The sequence below is a fragment of the Herpailurus yagouaroundi genome, unplaced genomic scaffold (assembly GCF_014898765.1).
Source record: "Herpailurus yagouaroundi ecotype Mexico unplaced genomic scaffold, PumYag 161, whole genome shotgun sequence".
Classification (NCBI taxonomy): domain Eukaryota; kingdom Metazoa; phylum Chordata; class Mammalia; order Carnivora; family Felidae; genus Herpailurus; species Herpailurus yagouaroundi.
The window spans coordinates 16,769,325-16,794,721 of NW_024412402.1; the positions used below are offsets into that span (position 1 = coordinate 16,769,325).

General features: G+C 51.0%; 1 protein-coding gene across 5 annotated transcripts in view; it reads left to right on the forward strand.

The window, feature by feature from the left end:
- The window catches only part of PKNOX2 (PBX/knotted 1 homeobox 2), a 280,016-nt gene that overhangs the window by 200,042 nt on the left and 54,577 nt on the right, over window positions 1-25,397 (forward strand). For 4 of the 5 annotated variants that reach the window (XM_040483432.1, XM_040483435.1, XM_040483436.1 and 1 more), the window contains 2 exons: window positions 802-910; window positions 16,376-16,515. In XM_040483432.1, coding sequence (XP_040339366.1) covers window positions 824-910; window positions 16,376-16,515 — 227 coding nt within the window. In that variant the 5' untranslated portion in view covers window positions 802-823. Of the gene's footprint in view, window positions 1-446; window positions 568-801; window positions 911-16,375; window positions 16,516-25,397 lie in introns of those variants that run through there. The other variant, XM_040483434.1, reaches the window with a different exon arrangement.

Consider the following 25,397-nt stretch of genomic DNA (forward strand, 5'->3'; position numbering starts at 1 on the left):
GGAGGGCATGGACTTGGCTCTGACTGCTCTTCTGGCCCCCGATGCCTGTGACGCTATACTGAACCAAGGCTAAGGAGTCTTACTTAATAGAATGTTGCAGAGACATCCATATGTCCATAGTCACAAGCACACACCTAGAAAATTTCGGCAAGTGACGGGGCGCTCACCCGGGATCTCAGATGTTCCCCTGCCTCTTTCCCTTCCCTGCAGAGCTCCAACGGGTCACCCCCTGCTGCTGGCTCCACCCTCCAGTCAGAGGAGCCGACCTGCGCCCCACCTCTCTCTTCGGCCGCTAGGGGGCGTGGCGAGCACACCTGGGAGGGGTTAGTCCGTGCTCGCAGACCCTGGGGCGGGGAGGTGGGGTGGAAGTGGAAGGGCGTGAGGCCTCCTGCCCCTGGGAGCGCAGGTGGCTGCTCCAGAAGCCTGGGGAAGGGACAGCGCCCGTGCCCTGTGGGATAGCCGAATGGCCGCCAGTGCCCTGTGCGGCCACCGGCCAAGCCCAACCCCTTCCCCCACCTCCGCCAGGACCCAGCTGATGCTGAACAAAGCATGGTTGCGGTTGCACAGGTTGTTTCACGTGCGATTTGAATATCGTTTCTTTCAAGTCAAAATAGCACAGCAAGCCCCTCCCCACTCAGGCCTCTCCCCCTAGTTCTCATTTGTTCCCCTAAGGGCCTCCAGCCTTTGCTGTATATCCTGTCAGTCCAGGTGGCCCAGCCTGAGGAAATGTCGAGCCGGCCGGTCCCCAGGGCTCCCTGCGCTCAGCGTATTAACGGTGCGGCCCCCTTTCTCCTGCCACAGATCCTCGATGTGAATCAATCCCATGATGCAACATGCCTCCCCAGCCCCCGCTCTGACGATGATGGCCACGCAGAATGTCCCTCCCCCACCCTACCAGGACAGCCCGCAGGTGAGTGTCGACTGACCAGATGACGGGGAAGGGGGTGCGGTGGCCTTCCCCCCGGGCGGGAAAGAGCTAGGCCTCCCTCAGCTGTATCCTGGCCACTCTGGGTTCTTTCCCCCGCCCCACTCTGGAGAGCCGGCAAACACACACCCCTGGAGGTCATGTCATTGCATCTGACAAAACCAGGTTCAGATCCGACTTGAGTAGCTCTGTCACCAGCATCTGGGACCCTTGTCTGGGGCACCCAGTCATGGTCTTGCCCCCACCCCCCACCCTGCTCCCCACTCAGAGCAGATATCAGACAAATGCACGGAACCCCTCCCTCAGATCCAGATGCCGGTGAATCGCTTCTGCGTTTGAGTATCTGGGGAAACTTCTTAGAGGTTCCTTTGCACCAGATCCCCCCTTAACTGGTCACTGGAGCCCTTATCACTGGAGCCCTTCTCTGCCTGCCCATTCCAGGAATCGCCCTTCTGTTCAAGATTCTGTCTGCTTCTTTCTAGAAAAAGGCCAGGACTGTATCTCTACACTCTCCAGCCATTTCCTCCTGGTTCCGTTTCCACCCCCCAGCTCAGACACAGCAGCCCCCAAGTTCTTCTGAGTCTCCATCCTGGTTGCATCTCTTGAGAAGGCAGCATCTTTGTGCTGTCTTCCTGTTGTCTCCTCTCCTCCTTCTAGAGGACTGGCCCAGCTTTTGTGAGTTGGGCTCCCCCAGTCCTTTAGACTGACACTTCAGATCCGTGCTTCCCCTGTGTGCACCTTTCTCCACACATGGTTTTCTGGAGACTCTGAGTTAGTTACGTGCTGGGCTGTCACAGCCTCCATTCTCTGACCCTTACCTTCACTTTCTCCTATTTTCTCTACCTTGGTCCCTCAAGTCAGTATTAGTTCATTTGGTGTTTATTGAGTATCTGTAATATGAAATGTGGCCAGCTAGAACATTCATTCATTCATTCAACAAACAGGCAGTGAGAGCCTACTGTGTGCCAGGCAGTCCTTCTCATGCTTGACCCAGCAGCTGGTCTTTGCTCTGTCTGATGTCCCTTGCTCCTTAGCATTTCACACACGGCCGTTTTGAGGGGCCACGTGGAAGATCTGTGCAGTGTGAAAAGGATATTAAGGTGCAGATGCAGGGGGGCAGGCCTTTGCTCACATTAGGTCCTATGACCCTGACACCCCCAGCCTAGTGTGAGCATATAATGGCTGCTCAGTCCATCCCTGTCGCCCCCTCTTGCCCCAGGAAATCACCACAGTACAGAATATCCAGCGTGTGGACCGCCACTGACTCCTCTCCCCCTTGAAAATCCAAAAGCACTCGTCGTTCCCAGACCTTTGAGCACACGTCCTTTTGCCCCCATCCCTGTTCTAACATGTCAACGCCGTGCTCCTTCCTGGGCTCTCCCCAGCCTAGCCTCATATGCAGCAAACCCTCTGCCCATGTCATTAGCTCTCCACGAATGACCGTAGGCTCGGACTTGGCATTTACATGGTCCTCTATTTGAAAACTTCCAGGTGTGTGACACTATGTCCAGCCTTCCCCTCCATAGTCAGAATGAAGTACAGGAGGCCTGGGCTGTAGGGACCCAGGCACCTAGGGGTCATAACGGGGGACGAGCCTCATTCTCCCTCAGTGGACACAGACCGCATCCTCTCGTCTGCTCAGGCAGTGTTGGGGATCCCTGGGGCACTGATAAAGGGGCAGGAACTTTGGCTCTGTTTCTTTTGTCGTTGGATACTGCCCTCCTAGCTCCACAGTAGAAATGGGGAGTGGACACGGGGCCACTTCCTGTATTTAGCCAGTGGTGGGTGCAGAGGACTGCGTACACAAGGCTCAGGGACAGACGACACAGGGCCAAGAGCTCAGAGAGCATTGAACTGGCATAGCTTGTGGCTGCTGCCTCCCTCCCGCCCACCCCATGCCTGCAGGGGCAGCTGGGAGAAGTTTGGGTTTGGTGCGGATTAGCCAGAGAGCAGCAGCAGGACCCATGTTGTCTAAGCATGCTGACCCAGGTGTAGTTAAGAACAGGAGCCTGATTTAACTCCAGCGCACAGTCGAGAACTAATACATCCCAGCTGCTGGGGAAGGTGATAGATGTGGGGCTGCAGCTCCTAGGCACTCGGCCCCCCAGAAGCCACCATTGAGCAGCCTTTGGAGGGAGGAACAGAGGCTCCAGCTCCCCGTCTAGAGCCTCAGAGTAGAAGCCCTGTGTGCGGACTGTCCCAAGGCTCTCCTCTCTGAGGAGCCACCAGAACTTCGCCATTGAATATATAGTTTTAGCAAAGGAATACGTTGCCCTGAGGAAGCCACACATCTATTTGTAATCCCAAGCAAGGTCCAGGAAAGAAGTGTCTGACAGGAAGTGTCAGTGTCCATGGTAAAGTGACCAAGCCGAAGTCTGGGGTCCTTATGGCCTTAGCTAGTCCACTGGGGAGTGGGAGTAGTCAGGGCAGAGATGGAATGGATGGGATGGAGGAGGTGAATGAGACCCCCAGGACAAAGACCTCTGACTCACGGGGAAAGGCACTTCTCTCCAGACAGAGCTAGACTTTCATGTCAGTTGGCTTTGGGAGGTGGGGGGGGGGGGTCCCTTCTCCACACTCTCTGGGGGCTTCTGGAAGTGACTCCCACATAGGAATGTCTTCAGTGTGAGTCTTCTGCTGGGGAACTTGCTCTGATCCTCCTACTGTCTTCCCTTTGTGCTGTCAAGAGGCTGAGCCCAGCTCCTCAGGGGACGCCCCGCTCCACTGCCCTCCTAAAGCTCATTATCCTAGAGAACCAACTGTTCTTTGACACTCAATGTCCTCAGGAAAGACAGGCCTAATAGGAACATGGGTCAGGCACACAGGGGAGTCACTTCCAAAATTGGGCTCTCTGGGAAGGGACTCCCCACTTCCTCCTATTCCTTTAGGTCTCATCCCATTACTTCTGGACCTGGTATGACTTGTTTCCTCAAGGCCTGGACAGATGAGCACATCTCTCTATCACCTCCTTGGAAACCCAGTTTCTTCTACAGGCAAAAATGGACAGTCTCTGATACGAAGTCCCCAAAATGAAAAAGGAAGCGAGAAGCAGAGCCCTTCCTCTGAGACCCACGCAGTCGTTTTAATAATGTTCCCGTTGTGCTAAGGGCTAGCAATACTGAGCATAATCTATTCAAATGCACAGGAGAATCTCACTTTGGAAAATTAGGAATCTGCATTAAAAAATTCCCAAGCCCCGGACCTTCTTTATAATAAATTAGAATTTTTTTTCAAGGCAAGTTCTTAACTTGGCAATTTCATTTTTGAAGTTTGGGGAATAAAGTTATTAAAAATGAGGGAGGTTTTTTTTTTCCTTCCCATTTCAGGAGAGAACCATTAATGGTTATGGCCCCATGCTATCTGGGCACAAGCCAAGTGGTATGATGGCCAAGCAGCTTCTGGCCCCGTAGTTCCGTCTCAGTCCATCCTGGGGAAGCTGTGATTACTTGTAAGGATGTCACTCTGTGTTTATTGTGCACTAAATGCAGACCATAAGTTTGAAAGATGCAAAACCAACAACCCACTGAAACCCTTCCTGTGGCCTGCTTCCTCCTTCTGGTGGCTTCTGCTTAACTTCTGTTAGAGCCGCAGCGCCCTCTATTGTCTAGCTACAGTACTTCGATTCCAGCGTCATGTCACTGAGTCCTTGATCCTCACTTTATGCCGAGAGGTAGGGGCAAGTCACTGGGGACTGTGGATTTCTACAATGATTGTTTAATGAAAACATTGTCTCCAGGGAGACGTGGCTATGAGCTAGGTGTGTGGTCCCCCTGTTCGGTACATGCTGTTAATTCCGACATCACTCTTTTTCCCTCTTCTGCATCTCTGCAACAGCCAGCCTGGCCATCTGTCACCTGGACTTTCCCAACCCCCTCCTCCTGCTGCCCCAACCCACTGCCACCCCACACCCCAATCTTAATGGAACTCTAAAAGTTGTGTTCTCTACTCTTCTCCCCTCCCAGCAAGTCTCCCCCACCCCCTCCCAACCCCCGAATCTTCAAGGTAACACAATCACCTTCTCATTCCTTCTGGGCATATACCCTTCATTCAGGTATTCTGTCTTCACCTCTGAACATCATTCAAGTTCTTCTACTTCCTGTAACACTCCACACGCAATGTCCACACCAAGCAAAATTCTCCCTTCTGCAGTTCCATCGGCAAATTCAGGAAACCATTCGGATTTAACCGTGAAAGGAGTAGCTTCCCTCCCTCACCTTACCCACACACACCAACCCCTGCTATCAGCAGCCTCCCCCCACTCTTCCTCAAACACAGACACATACCTACCGTTCCACAAATATCTTTGCCCTTGGCTTATAGGCAAGACAAATATTTTATCTGGTCTATTTGTGTATGTATTCAATGTTTAGTATTCCTCTGTCTGCATGTCCCCGGCGTGTCGGGCTACATGAGCATTTGACCAGAAAGCAGACATCCTGGCAGGTCCCGGTCTGTCCCACTAGGCGCAGCCCCCTGTGGATGTGGGCACTCAGTTACCACTTTAGGAACAAACTGGTACGTAGGTAACATGACTTGATGATGGGTGATATTAAAAACGTTTTGGCCATTCACCCGGGATTAGTGACCAGAGGGAGGCAAGGCAGGCCAAGTCAGAACTCTTCGATCAGGACCAGTATGGGAAGCTCATTTCAGAAGGAAGTCAAGCATGTGCTGGGGACCCTTTGGCATAAGCTGCGTTCCTCCATCCCCTTCCATCCTCCTGCCGTCCCCGGAGTGAGGAGACTGGTGCTCAGGCCCCAAAAGACTGTGCGTGGAGATCTGGGGTCAGAAAGATGCTGTCTCACCTTTCCTTCAAGAGGAAGGCTAAGGCCAGGCCAGGCACGACCCGCCTCTCTTGCCCCCCCCCCCCCCCCAGGTACCTTCTTTCCCTCCCTCTCAGAGCACCGTTCCTACTGTTCCTACTTCGGGCAGAGCTAGGGGAGCTGACATCCTGGGGAAGCTGGATGGGCTTTGATCAGTCATTAGGATCCCCATGTTGGTTTCATTAGCTGGAGGCAGAGGGGGTGGCTGGGGCCCCTGGCTGTGAATGGCCCCCATCCAGGCCATGCAGCTGTGACGGGCAGCGCGAGTTCAGATGTTTTCACACTTTCCATTCCTCTCATCTCTTTAAGGGCTGGAGCCCCCTGCCTTGCAGGGCCCTCTGCTCAGCTGCCTGTGAAACACATTCACTTTGCAGCAATAGAGTTAATTCAGCAGCTTTGAAAGTCCCCCTAAGCCTTTTCTGTGGTTGTGATTGACGGCTCCCTCTGCCCCTGGGGGCAACACCCCAGGGACCATATGGGTGACCTGCGTTCCCTTGCTTTGACTCATCAAAATGGACTCTTCTCTTTCTTTTTTATTTTTTACTGGGTCTTTCTTCTCTTTGTGCACAGTGACCTCTCTCCCTGGCCTGCTTGGGCCACCCATGTTTTTAAACCGGACATGTCCCCAAACTCCAACTCACTCAAGACCTTCATTCCTCATTGTGGAAAAGGCAAAGCAGCCTACAGGTCTGACCAGGCGGGCCTTTGTGTCCCCGACTTAGGAGATGGTAAGCATGCAATAGGACTTCTAAGCTTGTGAAGAAATGCTCCACTGGTCTTGTGTAGGTTTTTTATTTGATGAACTTATACCTCAATTCTGACATTTACCAAAAGCACAGAGATTTGATTGTCTATCCTCTCACCTCCAAGCAGGAGATGAGTGCCCCAGACAGCTACAAAAATAGTTAATGGCCCAAGTACACAAAGCTTAAAATAAATCAGGGAACAGGTGATCAAAGTCCACAGCGGACCTGAGGAGCACTTGAACTTACTTTGCCTCCCTTTCCTGTGTGATTTTCTAGGAGCTGGGGTGTCTACATTGCCTAGAGAGAGGGGGATTGGGTGAGCAAGGCCCCAGGGGTGCTTACTGTCCCTGGAGTTTGTGGTCTGGAGAAGTGGGATGACTCCACGTGGCAGAAATTCAGGAATCCTAGGCCTTGGCCCAGCTGCACTGCTGGTGAATTACACACATTTAGGCCAGTCATTTCAGTAAGATTTCTTTCATCCACACATCCATTCAATAAATACTGAGAGCTTCCTGTGATCTTGCAGAACTTGTGCTAAATACTGGAGATACGAAATGAATAGTTCCTGCCCTAATGGAGCTTATAGTCCATTTTGGCCCTTGGTTTCGGCATCAGTAAAATGGGAATAACTGTGCCCTCCCTGCCTCACAGGATTGTTGAAAGTGTGGGCATGAAAAGCAGAGTGCTCTTTCCCGGCCTCTTTTCCTCCATGACCCTGACATTGATTTTTCACTCATTCTCTTCTGTACATCTTCAGTAGCCAAGATTGCATTGAACTTTAATTCCTTTTTATTAGGAATATGATAGGAATATCAAATATTTGTTTCTAGCTGTAAACACACCCCCTTGCACACAGATGCACACACACACACACACACACACACACACAGGCACATACCTAGCACACAGAGGCACACACACACTGAGATTCTGATATACCCACTAACTATACTGGAAATCACTGGTTTGGGACTGTCATATAGGTGAGGGTTCTCCAGAGATGGATGGCAAGGGTGGGGAGCAGACAGTTGCCAGGAAAGTGCCCAAGTGCCCTTTCAGATTTAAGTTCACAGCCTTCCTCCTATTAGCCACATGTCAGTAACACCCCAGAAGTGCAGACAGGGCCAGTGAACATTTTACAAGACTCGTTTTATAAACCACTGCCTACAAACCCTTTTAAAACTAATGAATTAACTAAGACCCCTCATTTTACACCAGAGGCAATTTTTCTGTGGTTTGCTCTATTCAGTTGGCCCTGGGATCAGAATGTAGGTGACCTAGGCCTGCTGTTCCAGGAGCCCCTTCAAGTTAAATTGGTCTGGCCTGGGTCTGCTTTCAGATCGTCCCCCCCCCCTTCTCCCCCCCTCCCCCAGTTCTGACTGGGTCAGGGGACGTTTAGAGGAGCCCTTGCCAACCCTGAACCTTTTAACACCTCCCTCTCACTCATTCTCTCGCTCAGTCTGTCATTCAGTCGTTTAACAAACACACTGGGAGCCTACTGGGAGCCAGTCATGGTAATGGGAGCTAGGAAACCAGTCCACTCAGGAAGACAGACCATTAAGGGCCCCCAAGTGTTACAGGCGTTAAGGTTCAAAGCATACACAGATGAGCCGAGTGTCCAGGCTACCTAGGTCCGGAGGCTGTGGAGTACTGGAAAGGCTTCTGGGGAGACTTAATGCTCCAGCTGAGTCCTGAAAGAGGGGTAGGTTTACATATAGTTGGGAGGGAGGGAGGGAGGCCAGGGAAACGTGGACATTTCCTGCTGAGGCAGCTGAGAGAGCAAAGGCATGAGGATGTAAATCATCGGGCATGTTCAGGCAACCCTACATGGTAGGGTCTAATCAGGGTACAGCGTAAGGGAAGGGGGCTGTACTGGAGACAAGACCAGGGTCAGCGAGCATGCCTGGGCCTGGAATACCCCGTGGGCTGTGCCCTTCCCACAAAAACATCATTTTTTGGCCTTGCCCCCTGCTGCTTCCCACCTATTGGGGCCAAATCCGATGTTTACCAAATAGCTTCAAGCCCTGACCTCCTCCCAGGTCCTTGGACTCTCTCCTGGTTGTGAGGGAACCAGATCCTGCCCTGCCAGCTTGCCCGGGCACTGCAGAGCGTGCCAGCTCCCGGGCAAGCCCAGCCCAGCCCAGCCCTGCTGGCGCCCCAGCGGCCCCTAGTGGGCCAGGCGCGTGCAGCCCCCCCGGCTCACCACAGCACAGTGCTTCTGTGGCCTGGTGGGGCAGGTACTGGGAATGGGCAACTCCCACCTTGCCCGGGTCAGGTGGAAGGCTCTGAAGAGGGGCTTTCCTCTTTGGAGGGGTGTTCCTGCTGAGTCACGCTGAGAAGGTGCAGGCCTAGGTTGTCCAGGGTTGGAACAAAGGACTCTGTGAGAGATTCCTGGGTGTCGGAGACACAAAGAGCACGTGGGGGGAAAGGGCATATGTAGGGTGACATGGGAAGCGTGGGTGCTGAGGTGTCCGGGGCAGGATATGGGCAGGGAGTGGAGTTTGGATTCAGAGAGAAGACTAGCAAAAAGGAATCATAAACATGCTTGGAAACCAAGGTTTACTGAGTGTCCACCATGTGTATTTCACCCTCACGTATGGCTTCCCTGTAGCCCTGGGAAATGAGATTATTAGCTCCATTTGTCCCTGATGGAGAAACCGAGGCTCAGAGAAACTGAGTCAGTCACCCAAGGTGACATAGCTGATATGTCTCCTTCCACAACACCATGGCCCCCTCTCCCTGCACCTGAACCCAAGCCTGCCCCACTCCCCCGGGTGCTTACAAGAGAGCAGGTTCCTTCTACAGGGTCAGGACCCCCTCCCCCTCCAGGTAGCCCGTGGTACAGAAGCAACAGAGGCCAACTCTGAGGGTGGGCTGCAGATTGTGGATTATATTAATGATAACTACCATACGCTATTAAGTGCCAGCTGCTTTGCACACATTATCTCATTTAATTCTAACAACACTGCACCTTAGGTATTATTACTCTCATTTTATAGATGAGGGCCCTGGAACAGAAAGGTTGAGTAACTCGCCCAAGTCACACAGGCAGAGAGTCAAGTCCAAAGTAAATGCTCATGCCAGTACATCACACCATGTCCCATGATCTCCAGCCCTGGGTGGGATGCCTGCTGCTCCCAAACAATATGCAGGCACGAACTGTGACTTCTCTTTTGTGGCCTGAGGCATTCAGTGTCAAGAAAGTAAACCTGCAGCTAAAAAGGTATAATTTGATGAGAAGCCTATCTACTCCACACCAGTCATGCCTGCATTCAATAGATATTTTGGATACTCTCGCTGTCAAACACTGAGGCTACAATTGTAAACCGAGAAGACATAGCCCATGCCCTGCAGGGTCCTACTGTCTAGTTGATGACAGAGGCAAATAAGCACAGGCAGCTAAATCGTGTGCTCGGGGCCTTGGGAACACAGGGCAGATGGGCCTGACTGTCGCCAGGGCTCAGCTAGCGTCCACTGAAGGAGGCAGCAAACCTCATGACAGTGGTGACTAGTGGGAGGTAGGAAGCGTCACCACCGGTTCACAGATGAGGAAACTGAGGCCCTGAAAGGTAAAGTTACATGTGCAAGGTTGGCCAGTGGTGGGTGGCAAAGGTGGGATTCAGTGCTGCTTGATGCCAGTGTCTCCTGTGGGGTGCTGGAAGGACTCCGGTGTTGTCCCTCGTCCTGAGTCCCCCTCCCCACCTCCCAGGAGCAAAAGAGAGAAGCCCTGAATGGAAGCTGGCAGCTGGCAGTGATGGAAGGCTTGTAGCCCGTGGGATCAGGCTTCTCCATCTCTAGGTCACTGTGACCTAGGTCACAGGTCCTTCCTCTGCAGCCTCCCAGGAACGTGAACTCAATAGCACTGAGCCACCTTCAATTCATGAACCACCCATACCTTCCTGCTTGGGCTCCACACAGAAGGACTGTTTCTGGGATGACCCATGACTAGTGTTTGGGGAATGAGTTGTGTATGGGAGGCCTCTTGGGTGTTGTGGAGAAGCTGGACCGCAATGGGGACAAGTAGCTGCATGGGAGACCCACCAGCATGGCTGAGAGGTGACACTTCAGCCCATTTTTGGCTCCCTTCCTTTCTGTCCCCTTTGTCACTTGATAGGGAAGCAGGGGGGTCTGCCCATTCTCCTCTTCAAAGAAAAAAAGCTCTTAGTTCTTGCCCTAACAGTTCGTGTAAACTGTGATTTCTAGCAATTTCTTCACCTCTGTGGGCTTCAATTTTCTCATGGAAAATGAGAATGACACTAACTTATTGCACAGGATGACGGTTGGACATGAAAGCCTATAGAGATATTTTATTAGCTCATTAGAACATAAGTGCCACTCTCCTCCTACAGTTGGGAAAGGGTGGTGCTTAGCAGAAATGAAAGCATGGATGGGCGTTCCAGTGTCCGTGAGGGCAACGGGAGCAGGTAGGGGAGAGGAGCTTCTCAAGTCGTCAGCACCTCTCTAATCACACCATGGAGCATCTCCTACTCATTTTCATGGTCAGACTAGATGGTCAGAGAAGCTGACAGGTTTGCCTGCACATTTTGCCTTCCCATATACACAGTTTGCAAATGTCAACTCATCCCAGTCCATTTTCGGATGGGGGCGGGGCTCGTGAACTTTCATCTCAAGGTGTTTCAGACCAAGAATCTGGGCCCTTCCGCTCCAAGCTTAAGGCAGGGCCAGTTCTGGCTGAATGATGGAGAGAGGTCCAGTGGTTTTAGCTTTTATGGAAGGAAAGAGCATGGAGTGGTGGCCTCAGGGTGTTTGCCCCGAGAAAAGCACTCTGAGGTGAACCCTAGAACCCTGTGTGGGCTCTCACAGCACCCCATCTCTTGCTGCCCCCCTTTCCTGGCCATTAGTCATTGCCCTGTTCTCTTGATTACTCCTCACAGCCTGTGTGGTATTATCCCTTTTTTTAAAAACATTTTTCTAAAGCTTATTTCTTTATTTTGAGAGAGACAGAGACAGTGCAAGTGAGGGAGGGGCAGAGAGAGGGAGAGAGAGAATTCCAAGCAGGCTCCACACTGTGAGTGCAGAGTGGGCTTGAACTCACGAAACTGTGAGATCATGATGTGAGCTGAAACCAAGAGTCAGGCCCTTGACTGAGGGAGCCACCCCGGCGTCCCTCCCTTGCTTTTTACATGTAGGAAAACCAAGAGTCAAAGAGGTCAGGAAACTTGCCCCCCAACGTGTAGCTAATCATTGACAGAGGAGCTTCAAACCCAGGCTCTCAGATTCCCTGCTCCTTCTACTCACTGAGACCTTTCTGATCTTCGAGAAAACTCTCAAGATATTGTTCAACTTTGCCTCTCCTTCTCTGTGCTCAGTTCTCCTTGTCGAAAAGGGACTGTCCTTGTGTCTGGGCAATGCCATACCCACACCCTGTTTGCCACCAAGGCAGAAGTTCCAGAGTTCTCTGAAGCCTCCTTGTAGAAAGGTTCAGAGTCTGGAGTGGCCGGTCCTGGAACCAGCTGTAAACATGCCAAGTGGCCACGTGGAGTGTGTATCACTAGTTTTTTTACATGCCAGACAGAGGAGAACCGGACAAAGTTACTTGGAGAGAATGCCTGACACTAGGTGTCCTAGTAAATAGCTGACAGCCAGTTCGGGGAGGGGCCCTGACTTGTAGCATTTGCCAATTTCCATGGTGTAAATGCTCAACCAGGCCACTTTCGAGCCACCGATGTGATATCAACCAGCTTGCAAAAGTCCAGAAGATTTAACAGTTGGCTTTCACCAGCCAGAACCAGGGAGCTCCAGCATGTCATGTCACTTAACGACCCTGCCCTACCCCTGGTCCCTCCAGCCTCTCCCCTGCTTCTGCTCTGGGCGTGCTACCCAGGAACCTCCCAGAACCTCCACGGTGGCACCCCCTCCTCCAGGCCCTGAGGCAGCTGCTGGGGGGCTGCTCCTTTGGAGCTCCAGTTCTTGGGAAATGGAAGTCTCTGGATAGAAAAGGGGATCTATTTGGAGGTAAACACTCATTCTCCAAACCTGGAGAAATGCAGTTTGCTGACTTGGCCCCCAGGAGCTAAATAAATCTGAATTATTGTCCCGCTCAGAGTAGATCTGTTCTCTTCTGCCCCCACCCCGCAACCCTCCCTGAGCCCCAGGAACTGCCTCTCAACTGGGGCCTCCTGGGATGCCAGCAAGTGACTGCCTTTGATTTATTCTCATTCTCTGCTTCCCTCCGTAACCCAGCAGTCTTGCCTAGAAAGGGGAGGTGAGAAGAAAAGGGGTATCTCCCCTCATCCCTCTCTCTCTCTCTTAGCTCATCTTCATGGAGGTCCTCTGTGGATTCCTTCAAGGACACGAGGAAATGCACCCTTAGTGGGCAAGGAAGAGCCATACCAGCCTTCCCTACACTTCACCCCTAAACAAGCTCCGTGGACATAGCTGTGCCTTGCTTTAGAAAAGAAGCTCATTTTGGAAATCGGGTGTTTAATGACAACAACCACCCCGCCATCTTGGGAGCCCTTCAGAGTTTCCCAAGCACTCCCACATTCTGTACACCATCTCGTCTGAGCCTCTCATCAGCCCCATGCAGCCGGTGGTGATTGGTAGAGTTCCCCGATGTGTCTGAGCCTGTCAGGGTGGGGACTTCAGAGGCCACCCAGCTGGAGTCTCCAGTCCCCTCCACAGGGGACCAGCTGATCAGTCTCCACTTGGCCGCTGGCTGCCGCAGTGGAAACTCACGCCTCCTGGATACAGCCCATTCCGGCCTCAAAATGCTCAGGGGCTTGGAAACGTATTACTTGGGTTGAGCCCAAATCTGTCTCTGTGTGATACAGATTGAATGCATTGTTTTGTCGTTTGACCCTTTGGGAGCATGCAGAGCAAAGCTGATGTAATCGCATCCCTTGTTCCGATATTCAAAGGGTGCTCTCGTGTCTCATCTCCCCTGTCCCTCAAATCTTCCTTACATATCCCAGATTCAAATATTCCTCCCACGACACAGTGCAGAATGCCTCCACCAGCCTGATCTATCCTCTGAGTGCATTCTCCTCCACTGGTTTCAGCAGAGACGAATGAGACTAGAGGCTTTATGTGAGTCATGCTTCTGTTAATGCATCCTCAGATAGCGTCAGGTTAGGTTGCTTGTCTTGGTTTTTTTGACAGACACATTACACTTTGGATGTATGAGCCTTCTGTCAACTCAAACACTGCTGTTAAACCGTGTCTCTCCTGTTCTGCACTTATATTATTGATTTTTTTTTTTTTTTTGGCTCAAGTGTTAAAAGTGTTACATTCCAACTTAGTAGATGCAAGTTAATCTCATTAGACTTAGCCTGTGGCCAAAATCTGTAAAGATCTTTTGGATCTCAGTCTCATGTCACCTATAAATTTGCTGAGCATTTCTTCAGACACCCTCTAAATCACCGATAAAAATATTGAAGAAGAGGGCTAAGGAGAAAGCAGGTGGCACTATCCTAGAAGCCTTCCTCAAGCGGACATCTATCCTTTAAATGTCATCCTCTGGGTATAGCTTACTAATCCACACAGTTGTCCACCGGTCACAGCTCTCAGTGTCTTCCTCAAGGGTGTCATGGTGTCATGGGAGGTGCCTTGCTGAGGTCATTGACATGTCTGTATGTTTTCCTTACCTGCCAGCATAGTCATTATGTTAAATCCAGAAACTGAGCTCCATGAGAACAGGCACTCATCCTCGGCACCTCAGTGCCTACCTAGCACGGGGCCCAGTACGTTGCCAACAACTCAGGAAATATTTGAAGAAATGACTGCTTACATTAGTGGATGAAAGAAACTGGCCCAGATCAAAGTGAAGATTAGCAGTGTTTAGTTTTTCTGATTCCACCTTCTTTCTCTATTTTGAAAACTGGAACATTTGTTTCTACTTTCATCCTTACAGCACCTCTTTAATACTTATGGATCCTAGGGGCGCCTGGGTGGCTCAGTCAGTTAAGCATCTGACTTTGGCTCAGGTCATGATCCTGCGGTTCGTGGGTTCAAGCCCACGTCTGAGCTGTCAGCACAGAGCCTGGAGCCTGCTTCAGATTCTGTGTCTCCCTCTCTCTCTCTGCCCCTCCCTGATTCATGCTCTGTTTGTCTCTCTCTCTCAAAAATAAATAAACATTAAAAAAAAAACTCCTAATAATGCTATGTGAACTTAAAAAAAAATACTTATGGATCCTAAAATGACATCAAATGGCCTACTGATGAGAAAATAAGAGTTCAGGAAAAACAACGGATTTGCCCAAGGTCAAAGGCTAATAATGGGAGACAGCAGGATTCAAGCCATTGTCTGCTGGCTTAAAGGTATCAGGATGCTGTGTCTAGCCTCTGATGCTGAGTTTGGGTGAGTCCCCCCAGTTCAGCCAACAATGAGAAGGGTGTTTCTTCCTAACAAAAAATGATGGGGAGCCAGTACAATAAAGCAGATATGTGTCTTTTAAGACATGAAAGATCTCATTCACCACCTGTCATTCATTAATTCATTGATTCAACAAATATTTATTGAGTATCTACCAGTGCCAGGCTATGCTGGGCCCTAGAAGTACAACTGCTAATCAAGCCCTCTTTGAGCTTAAGTTAGTTGGGAGTGGAAGAGAAAATCACTAAGCAAGTAGATATATAGTATCTGATCATAGAAAGGCCTATGGAATGAAGCAGAGTATGGGCATAGGAAGGGACAGAGGGGCCCTATTTCACTCTGAAGACGTGACATCCAAGCAGAGATCTTGAGAAAATGAGACAGCAAAAGCAAATGTCTTGGGGATAGCAACAGCATTAGCAACGATGTGCCTGTGTTGACGGGAGAACTATACTTTTTCTTCCAAAAAGCAGGGACCTAGATCATATGATGAGTATTCCAGCTATAAAACATCTGATTCTTTTAAGATGTAGTCATTCATTCATTCATTCATTCATTCATTCATTTTCTCAACAAAGGCTAAGCACATACTCTGTGTCATTGGATGCTATGGATGAAGGTGTAAACAAGGCTTCAGTGGGGAAGTCAGACAAGTGTATCAGGCCCAACAACACTGGTGCTATGGACAAGCTGGCAGAAAAGAATAGTTGAGGCATGTCACCATTCATGACATTTTAGGGATCCATTTGACTAGAGAGAATATATTATAAAAGCATTAAACTCTGTAAGGGTGGTTATCAAAAAAATGTAAGCCATCTCATAGTTCCTTAAAATTTTATATAGAAAGCCCAACATATAACATTAAAAGGAGTCGCTCTGATTGGCACAAAATTTGGGGCCTGGGGATACCTTCAAAAACATTACATAGGACGAAAATCACGGCCCTAAATATTTGTTACGGCTGAGAACAAAGATCTGTCCAGTGTCCACTAAAACCTGCTTATCTCCAAACACCCAGGTAGACCAAATTTGGGGACCCATTCAATGATCAATCAAAGCCATTAAAACAGTTACTCCTGCCTTGGGTTAAACGGAGTAAACTTCCACCCAAATGAGAACTGATTCAGCTATTTTTTCTTTCCTGCTCTTCAAAGTCATGAAATCAACTTACTACTGCTCAGTCCAGCCCAAATGACTCATAAGCACAATTTAAAGGGTTCATCATTTTGGCTTTTTCTGCTTCTTGGCAGAGGTCACCACCCTAATTTGCATTAAGAAGAATCAGTCGTCTCTTCTAAAGAGTGCCGGTGCACCACCTGGTTTGTAGGCTCCTAAATTATTCTCTAAAATGTTCTCACCTAGGGAATGCTTCCTTCTCACTGTGGCACGCAAACAAATGGATGCTGGTTGCACACCCACCGTTCCCTTGCCCACCTTCTCTTGTTCACACACACGCCACAGCCCGGGGCGGGCCTCCCAATTCCAGCTGGGGAACCGGCTGTCCTGGCCATACTAACCTGTCCCCTTCCCTTTTTTCTCTCTGCAGATGACAGCAACTGCTCAGGCACCCTCTAAGACCCAGGCTGTCCACATCTCCGCACCCTCAGCTGCTGCCAGCACGCCTGTGCCCAGTGCCCCCATTGACCCCCAGGCCCAGCTGGAGGCTGACAAGCGAGCTGTGTACAGGTAGGAGACACTTCAGCTGTGTTGAAAGCCCCTGCCCCAGTCAGCCTCCGGCCCAGCTCAGCCCTGGGAGAGGAGAATGCAGGCCAGTGGGTGGGTGCATAAAGACAATGCCCAACAGCTGCTCTCACCGTCTTCTCTCTCAAATCCATCTGGACATCCCTCAGCTGGCCCATGTGGATTGACGCTAGCTTCCTGGGATTGTCTGGTGAGGGCCAAGAGGGCCCGGGCAGCATCTTCCTGGAGGATCCTTTTCTCTTCCCAGCTGGGGATTGAGCCCTCTTGAGCATCAGAAACCCTCCGCTCAGCAAACTGCCACCTTGAGAGGCTCTCCTCGCGTGTCCGCCATTGTGCCTTCACTCCAGCAAGCCCAGGGGACATCTGCTGGTCCCGTCTAGGACTTGGCATTACACAAACTTTAATATGCCTGAAAATTACTGGGAGAGCTTATTAAAGCCCGTATTTCTGGGCTCCATGCTCAGAAATGCTGAATCAGTAGGTCAAGCTATAGGAAGAGGAATATGAATTTTTAAAAAGCATTCCAGGTAGATCTAATGCAGCAGGTCCTTTTTTGATCCATGATTGTCTTTGTTTCATAGCAAGAGGCGTGGTGTGTGGCTGCGTATGTTCTGGCACCCTCCTTCCAGAGGGGGAGTGTGCTGAGAGCCGGCAGCTGAGAGCAGGGCCAGGCCCTGAGTGTTGCGGAGGCTGGGAGGGGCCCAGGGCCTGTCTGGTTTGTCCATGTGGCTGAGAAGATGCAGTCCTCTGAGAGCCGCCCTGGCAGGGATGTTAGTCATTGTCTTTCTGTGGGGCGCCCACACGGCTAGAAAAGACGCCCGAGTCAGCACTCAATATGGAGGTGACACCCTAGTGCACGCTCACTTGTGTGAGCACATACATTCACATGTATCAGCAAACGTGTCTTAGCTGTGTCAGGACACACACCGCAGCAGGTGCCAGTATCGTCACATGGGGAACGATCCAGCCAAGATGAATGGGACGAAGATTGATTCCTTCCTCACTCCTCCCCACGGTGACAATGCTTTTATGGTAATGGTGGTAATTATTGCTGTTATTATCATTACCACTGGCATTATTTTTAGTTACTCAGATGAGCCGAGTGCCTCTAATGCCAACACAGAGTCCAGAGCAGTGAGCCCTGATCCATAGGTCCCGCCACGAGGGTCTTTCCCAGCCCTGCTGGAAGAATAAATCACCATGCCTGTGCCCCGCTCTGCCCAGTGCACTGCCCAGGCCCTGCTGCCTGCCGGGAAAGAACTCTGCTTTGGACCCCAAAGAACTCCCACATCTGGTCACGGTACCTGTCAGAGAGACTGGACACTCCTGTCCTCCTGTCTCTCCTTCCTTCACACTCTTGTATTGAACCCTTACTATTAACATGTGGAGGCGCTGAGCTGGACTCCCAGCGAAAGAGGGTAAACTATCAAAGCAAACACATCTCTGTTCCCCATCTCTCCAGGAACAGATAGATAGGCAGATGAGAAACCAACACAGTGTGGTCAGAGCTTTAACAGAGAAGGATTTACCGAGGAGACAATATTCGAGCTTGATCTTAAAGGCTGGTGAGAGAGTCCACCAGGAGAAATGGGCTGGAGTAGAGCCTTCCAGACAGAGCAGAGCCTCTGTGCTCCCAGAATGGCCAGTGGCCAGAGCATCTGGGTGTGGGGAGATGAGGTTTCACAACCACCTGGAAATTAAACTTCGAGGTGGGCTTGTGCTTTTGGGGTGAACATGAGAAGGGAGAGTACCATGGCGTCTGAAAACCACCTGATGGTCTGATGGCTTGGGGGTTAGAGCCATCATACTCCATGTAGATCATTGCTACCCATAGTACGGCCCAGAGGCTAACAGCACTGTATCCCCTGGGAGTTCTTGAGAGACGCAGACTCTTGGTCCCACTCACACCACGTGATCTGTGTGCATCATCCTGGGCACCTTCACAGACAGGGGACCTGTGGTGAGCACAGATCATAGTCTAGAAAGACCCCTGGTTCGTGATACAACAGAAAGTTTCTGGACACCCAGGCTTGAGTCCCAGCTCCTTTTGTGTACTAATCTCTGTGAGCTTGAGTTTCATGACAGAAGCTAACCAGTAGGTTAAGATTGTTGAGACAGCTCATGTAAGCACCTGGTGCTGTGGCCCTTCCCAAGATCTCAGGCTCATTTCCCACCCAGGCCAACCTGCAGGAGATGTGGGTCACCTCTCCCGTGGGAGCTGTTCATCATGATGTCACTTGAAACATAAAAGCCCAGACGGTCCTCCAACCCACGCTTCTTCCTGCTCACCTTCACACCTGAGCTTTACCTTCTCCCACTGGGCTGAGCCCTCAGCAGCCCTCAGCCTTTGCCCAAATTGTCTCTGCAGCTGTCTGACCGTGAAGAAGGAATCCCAGGTTGGTTGCCACCAATTGCCCAGACAAACATGGCCACCCAGCATCTCAGGACAACCAAGAGAGCTGACACCAGCACCTTTGCCCGGCTTTTCTCCGCAGTCCCTCCTGCCCAGGGGCCCAGGGTTTTCTCCCACAACCACACCTCTCCCATTAATACCAGCTGTTCTCTCTACAGCCATTGCAGGATGACCGGGGAGGGAGCTCAACCTCCTGAAGGGTCGGGTAATTTTAATTAGATTTGCCTGCCTTGGGGCAGCCTGGCTGCTCCAAAGCACATCAGGGAGTCAGCATTTTATGTCAATAAATGTAACAAGACTTTTCAATTCAGATTAGTGCCCAGCGCCGACTTCTGGGAGACCCCACGGTGGCCCCTCCCAGAACCACAGATGAAGGAAGGGTGGAGGGAGCCCCTTTCTGACCAGGCCCCTGCAGGGCGGCAGGGGGACAGTGTGACAAAAGGGAGGGGTGTGCCTGTGAGCCCTTGGAGCGTCCAATGCCCCTGAGGTTCTATTTGTGTATAAGGACGTGTTAATGAAATGTATTGGTTCCTTCTGATGTGGAAAGTGTGTGTGTGTGTGTGTGTGTGTGTGTGTGTGTGTGTGTGTGAGCGTGCGTGTAGTGGGGGAGAGGGGAGGCAGTCTGTCTTTAATTGGATCATACCAGAGCATCATCTGGGCTAATCAGCAAGGCAACCAGGAGCTCCCGCTCAGATTAATGATTGCAGTCTAATCCGAGCAGATCCCATGATTGGATGCACATCGCGGGTAATTGTGTTTGTGGCCCAAGAGCAGTGCTGAGAGGGGGTCTGAGGAGGGGAGGCCCTGTGCAGTGAGGACCACCGCAGGTTTGGACCTAGCTCAGTTCTCCCCTTCCCTAGTCCCCCACCTCAGCCCTGGGACTTACCCCCAAGACGTTCAAACTTAGCTTGGACCGCCCCACTCCACCCCTCCATGCGGATGGACAGTGTTAGGTGCTGTCCAGAACCTGGCGGTTAGATGGCCAGGCGTGCAGAGATAGGGCCACAAGGGTGGGGTTAATCCAGCTTTCACTCTCCCTCCTCCCCTCCAGTCTCCTTCGTTCCCCTTTGAAGTGAGTGGGTTCCCATGGAAACCATGATGTCCTGGGGAGCAAGCAGAGTGGCAGAGAGCTAGGCCTGGCCAGGTGCGAGGTGGGGAGGAGGTCGGCTTTGCTGAGAAAGCTCTGCTAAGGCTAAGGCATTGGTTCTCTTCCACAATGCTGAAAAGCTCTCCAAGAACTGGGGAAGGGGCCCGCCCAGTGCAGAAGTTACCTGCTATTGATAGGAAATGCCAGGCTGCAGGCTTGAGCAGTGAGGAAGTGGCAGGGGCAGGGTGCTTTGCTTCTGCACTTAAAATGCTGGAGAATCGAGGGGCGCCTGGGTGGCGCAGTCGGTTAAGCGTCCGACTTCAGCCAGGTCGCGATCTCGCGGTCCGTGAGTTCGAGCCCCGCGTCGGGCTCTGGGCTGATGGCTCAGAGCCTGGAGCCTGTTTCCGATTCTGTGTCTCCCTCTCTCTCTGCCCCTCCCCCGTTCATGCTCTGTCTCTCTCTGTCCCAAAAATAAATAAACGTTCAAAAAAAAATTAAAAAAAAAAAAATGCTGGAGAATCGAGATGCCATGCAGGTGGAGAGGGTGGCTGACTGCTACCCACCCCCCCCCCCACACCCTGTATTTCTCCTCTGTGGCATGGCTCACAATTAAGTTGATTTCATCAACGGTATTTCTGTTTCCCCCACTAGATGGTTAACTCCATGAGGGCAGGGTCTATGTCTGTTTTATTCATCGACCTATCCCTGGCGCCCCATACCATACCTTAGAGTCAGCAGCTTGGACAGAGTGTGTACTAGAGCTTGTTGAATGGATTGATTAACTCAGGCGAGGCAGCACCTCATAAATACACCACAGTTCTAGGCTGGTGTGCTGGCTATCAGGGGCAAGGCGATACAGAGCCCTGGTTCGTAGCATTTGCTGAACTCCACTGTGTAAATGCTCCCACCAGGGCCCACTTCAAACTACCAACACGATACCACTGACCAGAGTTGCAAAGAGGGGCTCCCATCTGGCTCTTGCCTGCCTCAAGTACAACCCCCACACAGGTAGGCAAGTTACAGGCCCACAGTCTCTGATTTTAAACAGGTCGATACATCTTATAACCAATTCTTTGGAATGGTTTTATTTTTATTCATACCTTTAGCCACGAGCCCACACTTCTCTGTTGTCCTCATGGGCCTGTGCGGTCTACTCCTGGGTTCTAAATTTGAAATGTTCTCTCTTAATGAATTAACTACTTCACACAGTGCCCAGCACGAAGTAGGTGTTTGCAATTGTGATTTTTCACCGTTAACCCTGAGGCAGTGAATTTTCTCCTTCCTAGTTTCTACCCAGCACCGTCTCTTCCCATCTGCTTGAGCAAAGCCCTTTCTTCACCCCCACACTCCCGTCTTCTCCAAGTGGATTCCAGGCCCTTTCTGGTTTACCCGTTAACAAAAATTCCTTCCTGGAAGCTTCAGAAACCCTGCATCAAACCAGGCTTCACCTCCTCTGCAGTGTCCCAGCTTCGAGAATCTTGACCTTGCTCTGTGGTGCTTCCAGGTCTTCAGGACAGCTCCATCCCCCTCCTCAACCACAGACTCAGAACTTCTAACCCTTGCGTGACTACCCCCGAGCAGCTCATGCTGGACTCCATCTCTAGTTCAGTAAGAGCAATACACATTTCTAAAGCCCTGTCTGTGCTCCACTTCTTCCAGCCTCCTCCAGACCGGGTCCCTCTAGAATGCACACTCACTTGGGGAAGGATCGGAACAGGGCAGTGGCAGCGTTCGGATCGCTCTATTGTAAGAGACCATCCTTGTAAAGGTCACTGAGGCTCCGGGCTTGGTCCTGGCAGCCTTGGAGTTAGAGGTGTAAATGCAGGAGAATGGCCATGCTGGGCCGTGCCACGAACCCTACAAATAGAGCTGGTGATCACTAGCTTTGTCACCTTGGGTGAGTTAATCTCTCCGAGCCTCTGTTTTCTCAACTGTAAAAAAGAAAATAGTAATAGCTAGACTAAACTTAAAGAATACGGGATAATACCTGACACACAGATCAGTGTTTGCTGCATGGGTTGGGGATGGGGTGAGATTGTTTGAAGCAAGAGGGGCCAGCATGTGTCCCCATGGCGTGTTCAGGATGGGAAGCCGTCTGGTGCATTCAGCGGGGTGGAATTCGGGGTTAGGAAATGGGCCTTTACATTTAGATCACCTGCGTTTACATTCTGACACCGCCCTAGGCACTAAGCCTTTCTGGGCCTCGATTTCCTCATCTGTAAAACGGTATTATCTCTTCATCGGGGTTGTTGTGAGGAATCCGTGAGAGAATGCACATTACGTATTTAGTAAAGAATCCCACATTTGGGGAGTTCTCTGTAGATGTTAGCGGCTGTCAGATGTTTGGGGAAACGCAAGCAGGGGTTGGTCAGGCCAGAAGATACTAGAAATGCCGAGAGGCGAGGCAGCCAGAGGCAGGACTGGAAAGGACCCCCCAGTCAAGAGGTGTCTATCTTGCAATTCAGTTAAATGTGTAGTGAGCTCTGCTATGTGTCAAGCGTCATGTTAAGTTCCAAGAGGGGTTTTGAATAAAGAAGAACCAGTCCAGGGAGTAGGAGAAAGATAGACATAGAGAGCGGCTCTAATAGAAATTTGGCACATAGTATGGACTCAAAAAGTATTTGTGGAATTGACTGCGAGCCTTCTGACCACAGTGCAGTGTGGGAGAGTTGCACTGCTTTTCCCCAGGGAGGTGAAACCCAGGGGAATGATAAATGGGGTGGGAGGGACCCCCAAGGGTTGGGGGCTGGACAGAGGGGCTGGGTCCTCTTGTGACTGTCCTCCTTAGCAGCTGCCTGGCCAGGAAGGACCCTGGGAACTGGCACGTCCTGATGAAGTGTTTTTGAGGGAAGGCTTCCACCTTGTGACCAAAGGGTGTCCTGGCTCCAGTGAGTTGACCCTGGGGCTTAACCCTATGCCTTCCCTGGCACTGTGCTTGGTCATTTCTGGAATGTGCTGGGCGAGGTGGCCTGAGAAAGATGTGGGAGAAGTTCAGCCATTCCAAGGAGAAAAGTCAGGACCAGATGCTTCAGGCTAGGGCTTCTAGACTAGATGCCGGGAGCAGATGTTCCTGGCTGCATTCTGGGCTGGGCTCTCTGGGCTGGGGGCTCCAGCCGACTCCCTGCTCTTGGAAGCAGTTGGATTCACTGGTATCAGAGATAACATTTCAGTTGTTGACTATAGTCAGGGGAGCGATCCTGTTGGAGCCATAATCTGAAAGTAAAACCATGCTCAGTTCTCCCCGGGCACCGGGCAAAGCCTGTTCTCGGCCCCTCCTGACGGCATCTGGAGGGCCCCCAGCCCACGCACGGCCTCTGCACATGCTGCTGGCAGGCACGGGGGCTGCAGCTGTCTGGTCCAGGGAGCAGGTGTGCCGTGTTGAGAGGCAGTGTGGATCCTGCTGCTTCCATAGCTCACCGGCCTGGCCCAGGCACAGCCGAAAAGTCCAGGTACCCCACCAAGATAAGGCACGCTGATAAGATATGAAGAGCCTGGAACCCACCGACTTTTATCCTCACAAGGTTGTGTTAGGATTAAAGGAGATAACCAATGCTAACAGCCGACAGTGCTTGCCACGTAGAAGGCTCACGGTGAACGGTGGCTGCATTTGTGAGTAGTTACTGTGATACGTACTAGACTGGATCTGTCCCTCGTTTAAGGGGGAAGATAGCCAGCAATTGGGCCTCCTGCTGCTGTGAACCAGCTGGAGTGGAATAGGAGGAGGGCCGGCAGGCTGGGGCTTTGAGGGCTCACGTGGCCAGGGGCTTCTCACCAGGGCTGGACTGAGCCGGTTTTGCCCTTCTTTTAAATTTTTAAAAAACATCGGGGCGCCTGGGTGGCTCTGTTGGTTGAGCGTCCGACTCCGGCTCAGGTCACAAGCTCATGGTTTGTGAGTTCGAGCCCCACGTCCGGCTCTGCGCTGTCAACTCGGAGCCTGGAGCCTGCTAAGGATTCTGTCTCCCTCTCTCTGCCCCTCCCCCACTTGTGCTCTGTCTCTCTCTGTCTCTCAAAAATAAATAAATGTAAAAAAAAATTAAAAAAATTTTTTTAATGTTTATTTATTTATTTTGAGAGAGAACGTGAGTAAGCAGGGGCGAGGAGCAGAGGGAGAGGGAGAAAGAGAATCCCAAGCAGACTCTGTGCGGAGCATGGAGCTCGATCCCAAGAACCATGAGATTGTGGCCCGAGCCGAAGTCAAGAGTAGGATGCTCAAGTGACTGAGCCACCCAGGCGCCCCTTGCCTTTCTTTTAACCATGACGCCACTCTCAGATTTTCTCAAGCTCTAGTCCATTTCGTGGTCAGGTGGAGAGAACATAAGACTAAGCCTTCAGTCTCAATTCTTACTCTACCATTGGGCAAATCATTTAACCTCTTTAGATAAGCTTGTCCTACCTCACACGGTAGGCATCAGATGAGAAACTGAAAGAGCTGTAAAAATGTGGAAGCCCTCTCCAAACACACAGAAGTATTATTATCATGAGAGAAGATTCTTTTGGAAACTCCTTTGATAAGATGGAGATTCTCTTGTGCTGCAGTGATCTTGATGCTCGAAGGGTAAACATGGCAGGTCAGTTCTGTGACCCCAAGGACACATATGACTCAAGGACAGAGGAGAAAAAGAGAGAAAGGGGGGAGGAGGAAGTGATTCCGATAATGGTTCAAAAATAACAGATGGGGGGGGCGCAAAATTTGGAGTTTGGATTTCCAGATTTAAATCTCAACTCAGCCACTTACTAGCTTAATATCATTACTTCACCACAGTTTGCTAATTGGTGCAATGGGAATAAGAATATTGAGCATTTGAATGCAATAAGCACATGGAAACACTTTGTAACTTACAGACGGCCACAAAGTGTGTGTGGGTGTGTGTTTAGTCATCGCCAGTGACCAAGGCAGAATGGACAGAGCGCCTTCCCCACAACACGCCTTCCCTTAGACTTTGTATGCTTGCTGGAGATCAATCTCTGGTGACTTGGACAGAAACTCTGACTGCTTCTCACTAGCTAACCTTGGGCAAGACACTTCCCTTTTCTGTGCCTGAGTCACCTCTCCGTAAAACGAAAGGGTTGAACATGGGATCCCCACAGATCTCAACTTTTAGGTGGTTTGTATTCCTGCCCTTGCAGACTAGCCTTTACAATCACTTTGTTGAGATTTCACATTTGTTATTATTATTATTATTTTTATTTTTAATGTGCCAGAAGGCAGGGGTGTGGGAGGTGGTGTCACAAAGGGATGGGGACGTAGTCGACTGTGGCCTGACCTGGGCCCCACCCTTGCCAAGAATGGACCTATCCGCCCACCTGGGGGAGGAGAGCCGGTTGGAGCCCAGGAGCCCTAGCAGATGCGATTCCAATTTAGCAACA